Source organism: Colius striatus, chromosome 1, assembly GCF_028858725.1.
Source record: "Colius striatus isolate bColStr4 chromosome 1, bColStr4.1.hap1, whole genome shotgun sequence".
Lineage (NCBI taxonomy): Eukaryota > Metazoa > Chordata > Aves > Coliiformes > Coliidae > Colius > Colius striatus.
The window spans coordinates 18,436,195-18,452,684 of record NC_084759.1 but is presented as its reverse complement, the minus strand read 5'-3'; the positions used below and the strand labels follow the sequence as shown (position 1 = coordinate 18,452,684).

The following is a 16,490-nucleotide window of genomic DNA, read 5'->3' as shown; positions in this document are numbered from 1 at the left end:
GGCGGCGGAGGGGCCGGCTCCGTATCAGCGGCGTCACGGAGACTTCCGGGAAGATGGCGGCGTGGAGAGCGGTGCTGGCGGTGGGTGCGCGCACTCCGCTGAGAGGGCGGCTTGCTGGGCTGCGGCCACCTCGGAACCAGCGGCATCCGTCCAGCTGGAGAGTCGTCACCGCTGCCCTGGTCGGAGGAGGGTCCCTGGTGGCGTGTTACAGCGGGCGGCCGGGTGTGTTCCCGACGGTCCTGGCGCAGGTAAGGCGGCAGCAGCATCTCTGCCGGCCGGGCGGTGGAGGGGAAGCTGGGGCTTGGTGCGGGGGCGGACGAGGGGTAGTGGGTCCCGGGGGCGAGCGCAGAGAGGCGGCTGGCAGTCGGGCCAGGCTCGGCTCCGTGGTGGTCACACCTCGTCTGACTGCGAGAACCCTCGGTGATCACGTCGTCCAGCAGGTAATGCGCAACCTCCCGGCCCTCCTGGCAGCAGCCGACATCACCACTGTGTCGCTTAAAGTAGTCCCACCTCATCTCACGGACGAAACCGTTGTCATTTTCTTCTGTGGAAGAAACCGGCCGTTTCTCCTGTTCGCTTGACAGTCCTGGTCGTGCAACCTGATGAACCTGTGTAGCTTGCAGTAGCACCCAGTCTTCATTCATTCGGCCTGTACTGAACTCGGCATTCTGCGGCTAATTTTCAGAGCTTGTCTTCCTCCTACTAATATTTAGAAATGTGTAAAGGGTGGGTGTCAGGAGGTTGGGGCATTCCTTTTTTTTATAGCGTCTAGCAACAGGACAAGGGGTAATGGGATGAAGCTGGAACACAGAAAGTTCCATTTAAATATTAGAAAAAACTATTTTACTGTGACGGTGATGAAGCAGTGTAACAGCCTGCCCAGAGAGGTTTTGGAGACTCCTTCTTTGGAGGTCTTCAAGACCCACCTGAATGTGTTCCTATGCAACCTGATCTAGGTGAACCTACTTCTGCAGGGGGGTTGGACTAGATGATCTCTAAAGATCGCTTCCAACCCTACCATTCTGTGATTCCTTCTGTGGTGCCTGGTGTATGTGTCAGGCACTATTAGGCTGTTGTGCACTTTTTCATCTCCTTAAAAAAGAATATTTATGAAAATAGTACCTTTATATCCTGTACTTCATCTGAAATGCATCACATGTATGGCATGATTTCCACATAGTATATTTAAAACATGTGCTATGGATGTTAAAATGTAGTTTATCTCAGAGCATTGGTGTGCACTCGGAGGACAGTCATTATTTACAAAATAATCTTTACATGTTCCAAATTATGATTTTGTTTCCCAACTTTCTTCTTTTCGTGGAGATAGCGAACTTTTTCTCATTCTTCCTTCAGAGATTAACTTAATGTTGATTAAAGTAGCTTAGATAGTTCAAGACTGGAAGACCTAAATGTTTTTTGGGACAGCATGCTGAAGTGAGATAGGGGGAAAAGATCAGTATGTGTTTGTGATACCCTTCACCTGCTTATATCTAAGAACATTTGGAAGTATTCAACAGTTTATGTGCTTTGATATCTCTTAACAGATATTGAACAGGTTGAACTGCAGGCAGATAAATAACAATCTTTATTATTGAGGCAAGAACAAAGAATGGGTTTTTTAAAAAAAAAATTAGCATTGCAGTCTTAATTATGAATAATTTCTAAGCTGCATCTTCTTAAGAAATCCAACTTTTAAAAAATAAGCATGTTTGTAAATAAGTTATCTATTCGTCCTGATTGCTTGACATGCTCGTGACAGCACATGTTAAAACTTCTTTTATGTGTATGCAGCTCCTAGTGAGGAAAGCATCCACTAGAAGTCCTACCAGAAACGTTTCTTCTTGTTGTAAAGAGCCAAGAGGATGTGATTTTACGTGTAGTTATGTGACATTTTTCATCAGCATTGCATTATGTTTAAAAAGTCCTGTTGTTGAGACCAATTTATGTGTGGAACTCTCCTGTAAGTAGCCGTGTATGTAGGTATATATAAAAAGTGTTAAATGCAGGAAGTAGTCACATTTAGATGGTAATGAGTGAAGTGAACTTGTTCTGCTGCTGTGTTCATGGAATAGCTTCCATATAACGTATGGATGATCCTACTTTTAATTCTCTGGGGGAACTCCAGAAATCTATGGATTAATTGGTTCCTTTATAGATACAGTAAATTGCTGGACACTGCAAATGTTAAGTAGTTTATTCAGTTCAGTCTTTTCAGTTTTTCATTACAGTCACTGTTAAAGATGCTGTCACGGTTACAGGCAAAAGTTCTCCATTTTGGCAGGGGAATCTCATTAATGTTTACAAATACCTAAATGGTGGTTGCCCAGAGGTTGGGGCATCACATTTTCTATTTGATCTAATGACAGGATAAGGGTTAATGGAAAGAAGCTGGAACATTAAAAATTCCATTTAAACATAAGAAAAAAAAAATTCACAATGATGGTGAGGGAGCCCTTTAACAGGCTGCCCAGGGAGGTTATGGACTCTCCTTCCTTGGAAGTCTTCAAGACCTATCTGGATGCATTCCTATGTGACCTGATCTAGATGAGCCTGCTTCTTTAGCAGGGGGGTTGAACTAGATGATGTCTAAAGGTCCCTTCTAACCCCTACTATTCTATGATTCTATGACTTCTTGTACTTCTGCAGTTCATATATTGAGCTTTTTAAAACTACCTGAAGTCTGGCCATGCAGAGCATAACAGTAAGGCAAATAAATTCAAAGTGGAATTACTATGAGGCACAGTGATAGAGCCAAAGTAGCATGCTGGGAGTCCTTTAAGCAGATGCTATTTGTGGCTTCTTATTAACAGAGGTAGGAAATACTCAAATGCAAAACAGGAGTTCTGAAACAAGTGTATCACCTTTCTTTTATGTTTAGTAGTGATTCTTTTTCAGTTGATAGCTTGTGCAGTCCTGTTAAATGGAGGTGCTTCTCACATTCTAACAGTGGATAACTTTCTATTATTGTTCCTTTTCTTTACAACTGATCTTAAACAGCCATGATTGAGATTATGTGGGCAAATGAACTGTTCATGTTGCAGTATGTCTTGTAGTGGAAATGTTTGAAGCGTAGGTATATGAAACATTATAGGTTAAGGCAAGTATTTGAGATTAAACAGCATAATTTTCATTATCATTGTGGTAGCAAAGGAATATGTGGTGAAAATGATGATATATCAACCAGGCCTAGCATTTGCATTTGAGAATGCAATGAGATTGTACTACACTTCTTTCCAGTTTTTAGTAGTACAGTGTTTACTGTTGAATCCTAAGAATGAATTGCTGCAAAATGTGTGGTAATTATTTTAAGTACCTGGCAAAGTTGAACAGACAACATGCCAATGTATCTCCATGCTGTAAAGAGCCAACAGGATATGAGTTTATGTTTAGTTATATGTAGCGTTTCAGCATCATTGCATTACATTTTAAAAGTCCTGTTGTTAAGACCAATTTCATATGTATATGGGACTCTGATGTAAGCATGATTTGAGCCACTGAGTAAATTTTTATTCTTGTTCTAAGCCAGCTGTAACAATCATTAATACCTTTATTGCAGAATCAAAAAGTCTTAATTTTAAATACTTCCTGTTTGTTTAGTTTAAGTACCTGAAGTGACAAGTCTATATAGATTTTCCATTATTCTCAATAAAACTAGTCTCTGTCAAACTAGTCACAAAGTTTCCAGCTCAACTTTGTTCCAGACAACTTCAGAGATAAAATTTACTGTTGCAATGTGTCACAACTAAAGTTCTGTAAAGTCAGTGTTAGAATTTTTTTCGAAAACTTTTAATTATCAAAGACTGATACGTTTGGCAAATAGCTTCTTAAGTCTTTATTTCGTTCCCATGGGTTTAATCCTGCTCATACTGGTTATTGGTACTTCTGACTTCTGCTTAGTGAATCAAATCCATCCTGTCTATAAGTCTTGCAGTTAATCTGTTTTCCCTTTGTGAGTTGTATGGATAGGGGTTTTTTTATTTATATAAAGTCTGGTTTATGTTATAGTAGCTTATGTTTGTTTATTGTATGGCAGTATCATTATTTATTCTGGCAATAAATTTTTGGTTTAAGGTTTGGGCGGGGGTTTTTTTCCTCAGTTTTTTAATCAATGTTTTCACTGCCTCGTTTGTGCTCTGACAACTTCTATCCAGTGGGTAGCCCATTAATAATAAAACTCCATATATTAATTTAAGATTACCTAAGATGCAATCTTGCATATTAACTGTCTTTCTAAAGCTTCAGTAAGTGGTTTATGAAGTTATTTTCATTCTCCATCTTCACTTGCTCACCTACTGGGTAGAAACATGCAGCTAATATATATTCGAATAAGTCTTTAGTGCTGATTGTAATCTCTACTGTACAAACATTTTTATATTAAAATTAACATATTTAATTTTTTAATAGATAGTGAGTTTCAGTTCTGTTTGCACTTGTTGTTTACCAGTGGAGCTACCTTGACAGTATCATAGACCAGATACAGCCTGTGCTAGGAAAATATACGTTATTTTTTAAATTGAAAGAGCTAGTCAGCTTGTATAAGGGAGGAGTGGAGGATTTCTAGTAAGAGCTTTTGTTTTACTGGCATAACTTAGAATAAGGATATATGTTGAAATTCAGAACAAAAAAGTTCCTTCTATTATCCTAACCAACACAGTCAGGTCAAAAATTCATACTGCGCTAGACTGCAGTGATCCTATATAGTTGTGTGATTCAAATGACAAAATGGTATGTGATTTGTAACCTTGATCAGGCTTGCAATACTGTCTACTGTATCTTTATTATCTCAGAGCTTGCAGTTCGCAATACTAATGAGGCATCATATGGCCTAAAGCTTTGGAATTCTTTGATTAAAGCATGCTATTTATCACAAGTCAGCTCTGCAGTCAGGTTACCTTTATTAAGGTCAAGAATCAAGTGTATCATTGCCAAAGAGCATGCAAGTGAATTTGAAATAGCACACAGTGGGAGGCTGTAGCATTTGTGAGAGGCAATGACTCCTATCTCCACACTACAACTAAATTTGGAACTTTCCAAGAGATGGTAGCATCGATCTTGTACGCGCACAAACTGCAAATGATAAGAAAACTCTGACAAGCAGCAGGCTGCCAGAGGCGTCAGCATCTGCCCCTGCTGAGTTTTTTATGGACATGTTTAGTCACTAGCTTCAGAAAGAAGAATATCATTTGATTCACCCTTGAAATGCTACCATCCCTGCAGAGTGTCACATTTTGTGCTGCATCTAAGTACCCATTTTCCAAATGAGACTGACAGGAGTTGTTGCTAGCGCATATATGAAGATACATGCATGTAGTTTTGCTCTTAAACATGATTTTGATTCAGCATTGTTTTTCTAGTGTTGTGAGCACATCAGTTGGTACTTAAATATTTGATACTGCATGCCTAAGGTAAAAAAAGAAAACATAACTTACTAACAGTGGGGTTTTTGTTTGTTCTTGTTAACACTTTCTGTTACATGACTGCAGTCTGATTATCTTTTCTACTACTGCTTGTGTTACATCAGCAGTGTGCTACGGCTCTTTCAGATAAGACACTCAGTGCCTGTCCTGGCATTACATTGTAATTGATCATACTGAAAATACTAAGATAATGCTTGTAACAGTGGTTAACAATCAATTTCTACCATTTTTTGGTGTGTATGTTTGTCTGACATTTCTGAAGTTCTCATTTTATTTAAAATGTGTTTATTGAAATAGTTGTCTTTTCCACTGGGTAAATATTTTTTTAAAATTCATTTTAAACAGCACTGAATGTTTTACCATTTTCCACGTTAACAATTCTCAAGAGACGCAAAGATAGCCACATATGGTAGTGGTATCTTTGTGTGTCACAATGATATGAAAACTGTTATTCAGAGCAACTGGCAATAAAATACTTCTGTATTATTAAAATTAGAATTTAGATGAGTTTTCCTGGTCTATATGTATAACCACTACAAAAATTTAGTTTGGAACTGTTTCCTTACACTATTTAAAGGAACCAGAATACTATAACGAATTCCCCAGAGACCAATTTGTTCAGGAAAGACTCTTTTGATTCAAACACTATGGAAAAGCCAAAATAATATACTGGAGAACCTCTTCACAAATTCTAGGGCAATGAGGAACTTGCTGCCACAGTTCATAGGATAATCTAGAGAGAGTGCTTAAGTTAAATATAACTTATCAGGGGTTTAGTAGTAGTCTCTGGACTCCCAGACTTGGAAGCTGATAAAAATGGTACTAAAAGTCATGAAGTCCTGTCTGTTTCTTGGAGACACTTTGACAGGTGCACTGTGTCTCCAAAGAGATGAGCGCTGAGATATGATTGTTTTAGTTAAGTTCTAATATATTATTCATGGTTTTCAGGTGAAATTTCCAGCCCAAATCAATAGAAGATTTACAAAATAATGTCTACCATAAGCCAATTACCTGTTTGGTGTATTTTCACTTGATTGCTAACATCTGGCTTAAAGATGTGTAAAACATATATGCTTCGAAAACAAATATAATCAGGTGCATGCATGTCAAAAGCAGTGTTTTGTTTAAATAATTTGAAGTAATTTCTTCAGAGCAGTGTGATTTTTTTTTTCCACACATCCTTTATATCCAGACCCAACTTTATGACTTCAGTTATGCTTACACTACTTACAATGTGAGCCCACATTGTCTCAGTATGTTTCTGAATATCTTTTTTTTATGATAGATGATGTTATTTAGGAAGATAAGCTGTGCATAACTGTATATGAAGGATTTTAGTCTTGACAGAGAAAAAGTATATACGTAGCATTTAAATTCAGTCACCAATTAGAAAAAAAAATAGTGTATTTATTTGTAGGAACCATTGTTTCATCTATAAGTTACATGTAAGTACTTTAAATTGTGAGACTTTGACGGAACTTGTTAAAATGGGAATTTTTCTGGGGGTTTCTTTGCAATCTGTTTTAAAAGCCTGGCTCATACTGAGGGAGGAACATTGCTATTAAGGTGAGGTGTCTTGATAAATATAGAACCCAGGATAAAATTGCATAAGGCTTTGTAGTGATGTATGGAATCGCCTGGAGGGAGGATTGTGGTTCTAAAATAAAACCAGAAAGAGTATGTGTAGTCTAATCTGAGAAATATACTGGAAGATTATTATGCTTATTCTGTCATAAAAAGAGAAAAAATGCATACTTTTTTGACCAAAAATCCTAGAATAGATTTCATGTCCTAAGTAATATTTTAAAGTGTTTATCTCTGAGTTTTCATTCTAGTAGGCATTAATTCAGAACGCAAATATATCAGCACATATATCATGGGGGTGATCACAAACTAAAATTAAGCATGTATAAAATAGAAGTCTGCAGCATAATGCTTTAACAGGCTTTTGAAACCTACTGCAAATGTTTTTGATCCACATCAAATGGACTACTTGGTGATAGCTTGCAGGCCTCTCAGACACCATAGATTTGGATTCAACTGGTGTAAACTTGACTGCATGGTTATATCGTTAATGCTTAAAATCTGTGAAGTAAATCGAGGCCATGTAGAAATCATTAAAATGACCATTGCTGTTGTGGGGCCAAATGTCTTTAAGTAAAGATTCTATTCTTAAAATTTTTTTTTTACATCTCTTCACTGCTTTACATTTTCCCTTCCTTAAAATATCCCTTCATTTCCTTTTTTTTTCCCCCTCTTGTATTCTGCTACTGACTGTTGGTTTCTCTGCACAACTGAACATATTATGCTGTATGGAGTGGATCAGGAGGCAGCGAACAGAGCCAGGCAGTGGTCCCTTGCACATCCTTAGATTTCTGTTCTAACACAGCTGGAAAGTTGTTAGAGGATTCCTTCCTGCGTCTTCAGGTTGGGTCCTGAGGTGCCTTAAAAATCTTCTTCCCACTAAAGGATCTGGCTTCTTTTGGGAGGAAGGCCCATTTAATTCAAGGCGCTTTGAACCCATGATGTTTCTCTTCGCAGTGCTGGGCACTAGTATCAGCTCCTTACTGATGGGCAGTGAGATGCAGGAAGTACTCATGTTAGCATGTGATAGCGTCCGTCTGACAACTTTGTGATTGATTTTCTGCTGTATCTTTAGTGTCTTGATAAATATTGCCAAGAAATGTGGTCTCAGATCATGACAAGGCAGTGAACTCTGTAGGTAAATTAATTAAATGCTGCCTATTTTTTAAGAGGAAATGAATGGTCAGTTTTTTATTACATACCTGAGATATCAATAGTCTATGGCTACATAAGCAGCAGTTTAAAACAGTTTATTCATGTGGCTTCTAACTGGTATATTGTCTGAATATATTCTTCTGAAGTGTTTTCTTTACTCTGCATCCAGAAGGAAACTGAATGCTACACTGTAATTGGTTTGGTTCTGTGCTTGTAAATGCCTTGATAATATTGTTGCCTCCTAATTGATCTAGAATGAATAGGTTTCTGTGAATAGTCTCAATAAAATAGAATATGTTAAAAAAAATGCATTTTAAAACAATGTTCTTCCAGTTTTTAAGCATTGATAAGTGTGACTCTCTTCTGCAAGAAGAGCTCTTTGGAATTAGATTGCTAACTCAACCTTCTCTAATCTCTTTTCTTTTCCTTAAATATACTTCAGTCTTTCTGAAACTTTCTTATGCAACCAACCAGGGTAACCTTAGCTACCTCTTGTTTAATTCTGTATTTCACTACGTTGTGGAAATATGGTATGTATCAAGTATCCACCAAGCAGTCTAAATCAATAACTGAGATATTAAATATATCACAAACATCATTCTGAGCGTTAGTGACATACAGACATTGTCATGTTGTGTGCCTAAAACGGAATATGTTAGAGAGAGTATGGAATCTGTAGGACCATGATGTTATAATTAATTATAGACTTAAATATTACTTATGGATGTGCATTTGTTTTCTCAACTTCAAATGTACGATAGCTTTTTCAGCTCTTTGAATGTGAGGTATTTATATCCTGAAGTTTTTGACTTTGAAAATATTTACTTTTATTCCCTTTTCCCTGTGTGCAGAGATTCTCTGCACAAGTGTCTTCATTAATACTAAAACAACATGATATCAAAGGTAATCTTTGGGGTCAAGGTTAAAATTTAACTATCTTCATCTAGTCGGTAACCTTTTATTGGAATTCACTCTTGTTATATGACTCCAATGATTAAATAAAATCAAACTGACTTTTTTTTAAGCACTTTGATACTTGTGGACAGATTGAGTGAGTTAGGCTGCACGGTTTTGTTAGGGTTTTAGCTACAGTTTTAATTTAATTTTAATGTAACAAAAGATGATCGTTTCAGAGCCTTTGGCTCTTTATGTTAGCAGACAAACATAAACAGATAGGAAAATAGCTTGCCTGAAAATAAAAAAAAGTAGTCTTTTGAATAGAAAGAATTGCACAAAATAGTATTCTGATTTTTTTAACAAAGCTTCCAGAGAATAAACTAGTATTTATTTATTGAGGATACAAGACTTTTCCTCCAGTAAATACTGTAGATGCTTTCAAAATAGATATTTCTTTTTTTAATCTACTTTCTTAGCTGGAAGCTGTGTTGATTTTTTTTTCCTAAAAACTCTGAACATAGTGATAATAAGCCTTTTTTTGGTAAGAAATTATGTTGTGCACAAGCAGTAGCATCTCTTTTCCCATTGATGCTGTTTTTTACTGTTCTTCACATGTTTTCACTGGATTAGTGTGAGAACTGTGTATTCCTTTTCCTTGCATTGTATGACGACTCTGGCTAAATATGTCTATTCCTAACTAGCAGGTCAGCATCTGGGAAACATAAGGTAGCCAGAAAAATAAATAGCTCAGAATCTAGTTTAATTTGTGCTATGGAGAAACTTACATAGACTTATAGCATTGGGGCTATTTATTCTGTCTTTCTGCATTGAATACTTCTATGTCCCTAAATTTTAGTACATTACAACGTTGTCTAATTTTCTTTTTATTACAGTTCTTATTATACGGTTACTTTATGTCACTAGGTTTCATTTTGTTTGAATAATATTCAAGACTTTAGCTAAAAAGTCCTGAAAAATAAATTACGGTTAAAACTCCATGCAAGGCTTTCAGAATATACATCTCCTTGCTGCTCAGAATAATGTATCTCCTTACTGTTGCTCCTGAATGTTTTTATTACACTGTGAATTGAAAGGCAAGAGAAGGAAGTCTTGACAGCTTTGAACACCAAGCAGGATTTAAAGTAGTTCCTCAAGGTTTGTGTCTCTTTTGGGGCAGAAGAAATTTTGAGAGTGATTGTCTTGCACTGGAGTCTATAAAAAGCAGTTATAGCAGATGTAGCTAGTAAATATTATCTTATCAGCACTGATACCTCTTCTGCTCCTTTGCCAAATCAGCAGAGAAACTACTTTCTCTGCTGCCAAGAACTGCAAAGACGAACTCTAACATAGATGAAAAATTTACAGGAAATGAAGGAAATACTTTTTTCTTAATCTTTTTTGCAAAGAAAATGTCTACTTTTAAAAGTAATGCCTATTAATGGAGATATTGCCATAAATATTTTATTTTAAAAAATATAAGGCAATATTAAACAAAAATATGTTGAACTGCATATAAAGCTCTATATATTCATAATGTGAATTTATATTTTTAGATATAGTTATATAATAGTATACCTATATTAAAATATACTTAAAATACAGGCTGCATGAATGCAGTAATAAAAAATATAGTACTGTGTTAATCGTGAAATTATGGGATTTATTTTGACATTTTCTAACCTAAATTGTCAGATAGGCCCAGAATTTAACGGATAGATTATACCTGAAGTTCCATTGATGGTGACCTTGTAAGAGACAGGCCAGACTGGCCTTTGAACTTGACTGTATATGCATGGTCATGTGAAATCTTGCCAAGGAGGAAAGTGGAAAGTTCTGTGCTGTCATATTGCTCTCAGTGGTGAAACAGATGTGGCAGTAGTATTAAATTCTCTCACAACATTTCCAAAAAGAACTTTCTTTTTCAGTACAGAAGTCTGAATGGCTATATATTAATCATGTCATTTGACAGTCTGCTGCTGCTTTTCTAACACTTTGAAAATTAAAACACGCTAGAGCTTATTGCCATAACTAACAGGAAAATTGGTTTGTGGCTGCAACGCAGCTTCAGTACCCATTCCCTATAGGTTTGTTTTTGAAGCAACTGTGGACTTGTCTGCTAATATGGTGTTTTTTAAGGAAATGCAAAATCAAAATTATACTTGACGTGAAGACTAAGATACTGCTTTTTACCTTTACTTGATAACCTTAAGTTGTTTTAAATGCAAAGTGACAGTGGTCTCGGTTGTCTGGAATTGTCACAACAAGGGAAAACATTTCATTTTCTTTTACCTGAGGGGAAGGCATTAATATATGATCTTTACTTAGGAATACAGTAAAGCTGATTTATAAGACATCTGGCACCCTTTTATACTGAAAAGTATGCTTGATGATCTTAGGCGTAAGGTAATAGAGTAGTATCACTGCTGTATTTGGGATTAAGTAAAAACGATTGACTTCTGCTATGTTACAGCAGAATGAACATTGTAGTCTCCAAAACACCAAAAAAAAACCCAACACAAAGCGTGCATGAATTTAAAACCAAGGTTTCCCAGAGCAATTAGATGCTCTTATCTAATGTAAATCATTAATATAAAATCTGTACTTTTCAATAGGGAACAAAGGAGAGTTGATACTTGATTTAATTGTTCGCATAAGATGAGTTTCTTGTTCTTAATACATAACTGTTCTTCATAAAATCCGTCTTCGTAATAGCTCTTCTACTTTTTGTAGTGAGTTATGTCTACATTATAACATCCTGTGGAATGTCTGGGGGATATTTTTGTGTTTGATTTGGGCTTTTTTAAACAATTTGGTTGCTAACACACATAGATCAGATAAAACATTTTTTCAGTGCTTCAAACAAGTGCAAGATATGGTTTGTCATTTTTGTGTCACATATAATTTGAAGGAATACCTTTTTTTTTAAAAAAAATCATACAGTTACAGTAGCTACTTGGAAAATGTGGACATGTTTTGTTAAATTTGCAGTCAGAGAAATGTAGTCTTTTACATTCAGTGATTAGGCCAGGGTCGTTTATGAACACGTGAGAAACAACCGAGTGATGGAAATATTTACTTAAGCAAGATGCCTGTTCCATTTGTGCTCAGTTGGGTGAGCTCTACAATATGCAGATGTTTTTCATGTGCTATGACTTATTTTGTCTGAAATTATCTTCTTTTGACCTTCCAGCAGATTATCTGGCAGTGCATGCTGCTATTTATTCTTCACTTGACTTTTTTTTTTAAGCTCTGCAGATTCTTTTCATTTAAATTGAATGTAGCCAGACCTTCCCATATGGAGGTTTCTCAAGGAAATCTTAAAATATGTTGAGATTGATTTGTGATACCAATACCTAAACGCACTCTGTCTTGTGGTATACAAAATATTCTGTGTTATGTCAGAGCTGGAGTTTGTTTTTTATAACTTGGTGGTTATTGCATGTGTGTGTGTCACTGCTGCAGTATTTCTCCTTCTGGGAAAAAAAATAATAATTCCTTTTTATTCACATAGGGTTTTAGTTAAACACTTCTGTAAATAAATTTGTGCTTGTCTTTCTAGCACTGTCTCTGTCAGCTTTCTTGAAAAAAAAGAGTACTAAAGACCTAAACATCATGAATAAACAGCATTTAGGCTGTGACCTATGGAAAAACAAAAATCTCAAAAACTAAAGCATGTCTCCTGTTTCTGTATTTTTATCTCTGACAACTTAAAATTTTCAGCTTAGGTGAAGAACTGTCGTGGACCATAAACATTTTAAAGTGTATAAAATTACTTTTCCTAGAACACAGTGTTTTCTTTTATACCGAATATTCCCGTTGTATGGAATGTTCCTACTCCATCTCCCAGAAAAACATTGTGGGAAATTGCTGACATACTTTTTTTCCAGCTGCTGTTAAATTTGGAAGACTGACGATGTCATATGGCCAAATGGTGTTGCATTGTTATTCTTTAATTTTAAGATTTATGTTCCTACTTCCCTTAGCCTCAGAAGTGAGAGATGCAAAGAAAAACCTAAAGATTTAGGTGCACCAGAAATGTTGCATGTGTTTACTGAGCAGACTTTGTGTCTACTCGATTCTTTATGTGAACATCTGTAGAAAAAATAATGCACTTTCACTATTAATGTGCCATCTGTTTACTGAATGTTTATCACAGGTGCTTCATTTAATAATTCGTGATAAAGAGGTCCCTTGACAGTACTGCTTCTTGAAATGGCACCAATGCAATCAAGATGCATTGTAAGAAATTGTGATTTCTTGGTGTAAAATTCTTAAAGAAGTATATAATGTTCCACTACAGGTAGCTTTTTCTTTGCAGCATATACTTATTCTCTGAGGCAGTAGTAGGAGATACCACTTCCAGTATTGTAGACATACTGACAGCAAAGAGGGAATAATTGTCCTGAGAGTCATCACGTGGCTGAATCCTTTGGGGGAAGGATTTGTGAGACTGTAGTTGTGAGAGTAATAGGGCATCTTTCTTGCTTCTTAGTCCCCTAATTGCTTGTTAATTAGATCTTTGTAGGGGTCTGGGAGTCTTCCCTGCAGGACTCTTTCCTCAGACAGATGCTGAAGGGTGAAATTGTGCAGAGGTTCCTGAGTCTTCTCTGTTTCATGTAGCCTGAGGGCTGGTTCACTCTCCTTCCATCACTTCTGGGACCAGAAGACTCCTCAACATTGCCACTTGCCAGCAGGAAGCAATGCTTGCTTCTGTTCCCTCCATTACTGAAGCAGAGGGGCTGGACTGGGCTCAGCTTTGAATACAGAGTTAGAGTGATGGGTAGTGGGAAGGTGACACAGTGGCTCAGGGCCAGGCTTTGTAGGGATTAAATCCTGGATGTAGTGTTAATATGATGGAATCAAACACTTCCGTATGGCTCAGTAGAGTGTATGTGGTTTCATATCACCTCTTTAAATTTGTGTTACATACATCTGCTTCTTCTCTAGTCAATTGATCTGACTAGAGCACTGCAAGTGGATTTAAAAGTTGCTCACAACTCTTTGAAGTGTGTTAGACTTGATGCATGCAGTGTGCTTGTCATTCTGGGGGTTGTATCTGGGCTGTTACTTTGCCACTTGAGACAAGAGATTGTCAAGCGTCCCATCACTGCATACTCAAGCAGCACTTCTAGCCCATTTACTGTCTTGTGACTGTGTTTGGCAAAACAAAGTTGATAGAGGCAATGTCTATATTAGACCAGCTGCTGTAACTGGGAACAAGATCACACAAGCTTTTGATCACCACACCAAGCTGTAGAATGTGTCTTCTCTGTCAGTAAATTTCAAATAGACAGATGATGAGTTACTGATGATGATCAGGTTATGTTGAGGTAGCCATGAAAAGTGATGTGCTTTTGATTATAGATAGGGCATTGGTCCTAGAGACCATACTTTGCAAATAGTAGAGTCCATTAATAGTTTCACAGGAATTCAAAGCTAATGTACTTGCAACATTCATCCCTCTATGGTAGCTGAAAAATTGATCATGTTCAGATATTTTACTGAATATGAGACACTTCCTCTATAGGCAGTTCACAGAAGCAGTAGTTCTGCTTTTGCAGTAAAAATGTCCTTTATTCAGCTTTGGTCCTGCAGTCTTTCTATTTAATATGATACTTTTATAGTAGGGGAAGCAGGGAAAGAGAAAGTGAATCTGCTGTCCTCCAGAGTTTGCTCTGCTATATTTTTGGAACTGATGTGTGTGTAAGAAAGTTGTCTCAAAAATATTATACGTAGTAAGTACATACAATAGCATAAATAGTTTTCCATTATTCATAAAATAACTTACCTGCAACTTAAATGAGTTGACAAATTACTAAATTGAACCTGTATAGAGGGATGTAGTACTTGTAAGTATTCAGAAATCATAAATCAAGCCTTAAAATTCATCTGGCTTGAAATTTATGAATTGTAAGAAGTTTTTCAGTGAAAACTGAGTCACTTTCACAGTATTAAGAACAATCATGTGTTTTTAATGGTATAAAATGTTTTACTAGTATTGATGATGAAACTAAGTGGCAAAATCAATGTATATATGCAATTTTTATACCCTTGACTTGAGAATGAAAATAGTGAGAGTCTTCATGTATTCTTTGGTGGCAGTTCTTACATCTTATGGTGAGAAACTTTATTGGTGCCCAGTTACACTATTTAACCACATTGAAAACCAAACTTTTAGTAATAGAGAAAAAGCTGTGGAAACAGAACACTGCTCTCTTCATATGGAATTCCCAGCTGGTTATCCATTTCATCCAAGTTGGTTATCCATTTTGTAGCCTATCTCATTTTGTTATACTTTAAGTTTGAGCATGACACAAAGCTCAGTCTGTATATTTCATATCACAGTTAAGTTTTATCTAAGATTGAACAACACCACCAAAACTTGTCAGATGCACTGAAGGTGCAGTTGTCTTTTTCTACCAGTCCACATACCTCAGGCCTTAAAATCCTTTGTATATGAAGCGTATATGTAAGGCAAATCTGTAGGAGAGTTGTTTTTTATTGTTTTTTTTAAAGTAAAAAACATCTGGATTCTTACGGTATTGTTTATCTGTAAGAAAAATACAGTTCTTTCAGGCCCAGAGTGAAAAAGGGGCACAATTTCAAAGATACGCTATTTCTCAACCAGATTTCCATCTAAGTGGATACAACAAATACAACTGAAGAAAAAATGAATCCATTTTGAAGTGAATGTGTCATCAGCTTTTCTCTATCCTTGCAGTTTGCCAAGAAGTTCCTGAGGAAGGACTAAGTTGGGTTTTTTTCTGAGTTAAAATATTTGTTTTTATTAGTCAAAATAATTGTTCTGGAGCATTTAACATGCAAATAACTTGATATTGAAAGTACAATTGATTCAGTGTAACTCATGTAAGCATCTATGTGAAATATATCATTAGTTTAATTTGCCTACTTTAAAAACTGTATTATATTAGAGATGGAATAATAATACAATAATTTACCAAGTCCTAAACTGGGTTTAAAATTCTCCTTAATGGTATATCCTGAAGTATGTATCTCAGTTATGTTAAAGATACAAAAGTTAAAAATAAAGAAGAGGAGGAAACACATATCTGTGGTGTCAGCAAGGCATGTGGCAAGCTGATGTATAAAGGGGAAGGTAATGGATCTGCTTGGATTCCAGCCAGTGGTGCTGGACACAGGCATTCTGCCGAGGCACATTTAGGGGTATTAAGTGCAATCCCTTCCCTGAGTGTGCTGAGCCCTCTGTGTAATCCATCTTCCCAGCCGTCCACTCTGCTAGGGGCTAGCCATACAGCTTAGGTGGCCTCATTACTGGTGCAACTTCTTGGTAGTTGCTTTTTCAACTCAGGGCAGTATTTGACTTGGAAACTAAGACATGGGTAGCTCTGTTTCAATCTACTATGCAGGCACTTGCTGTTCCTTTGAATAAAATATTGGAATATTGGTTCCGCT

At 36.6% G+C, this 16,490-nt stretch overlaps 1 protein-coding gene across 2 annotated transcripts in view; it reads left to right on the top strand.

The window, feature by feature from the left end:
- The first annotated feature begins 48 nt into the window (after window positions 1–48).
- Window positions 49–16,490, top strand: part of MICU2 (mitochondrial calcium uptake 2) — a 143,528-nt gene continuing 127,086 nt past the window's right edge. For both annotated transcript variants that reach the window (XM_061992652.1, XM_061992646.1), the window contains exon 1: window positions 49–248. In XM_061992652.1, the coding sequence (XP_061848636.1) occupies window positions 54–248 (195 nt within the window). In that variant the 5' untranslated portion in view covers window positions 49–53. The remainder of the gene's footprint in view (window positions 249–16,490) is intronic.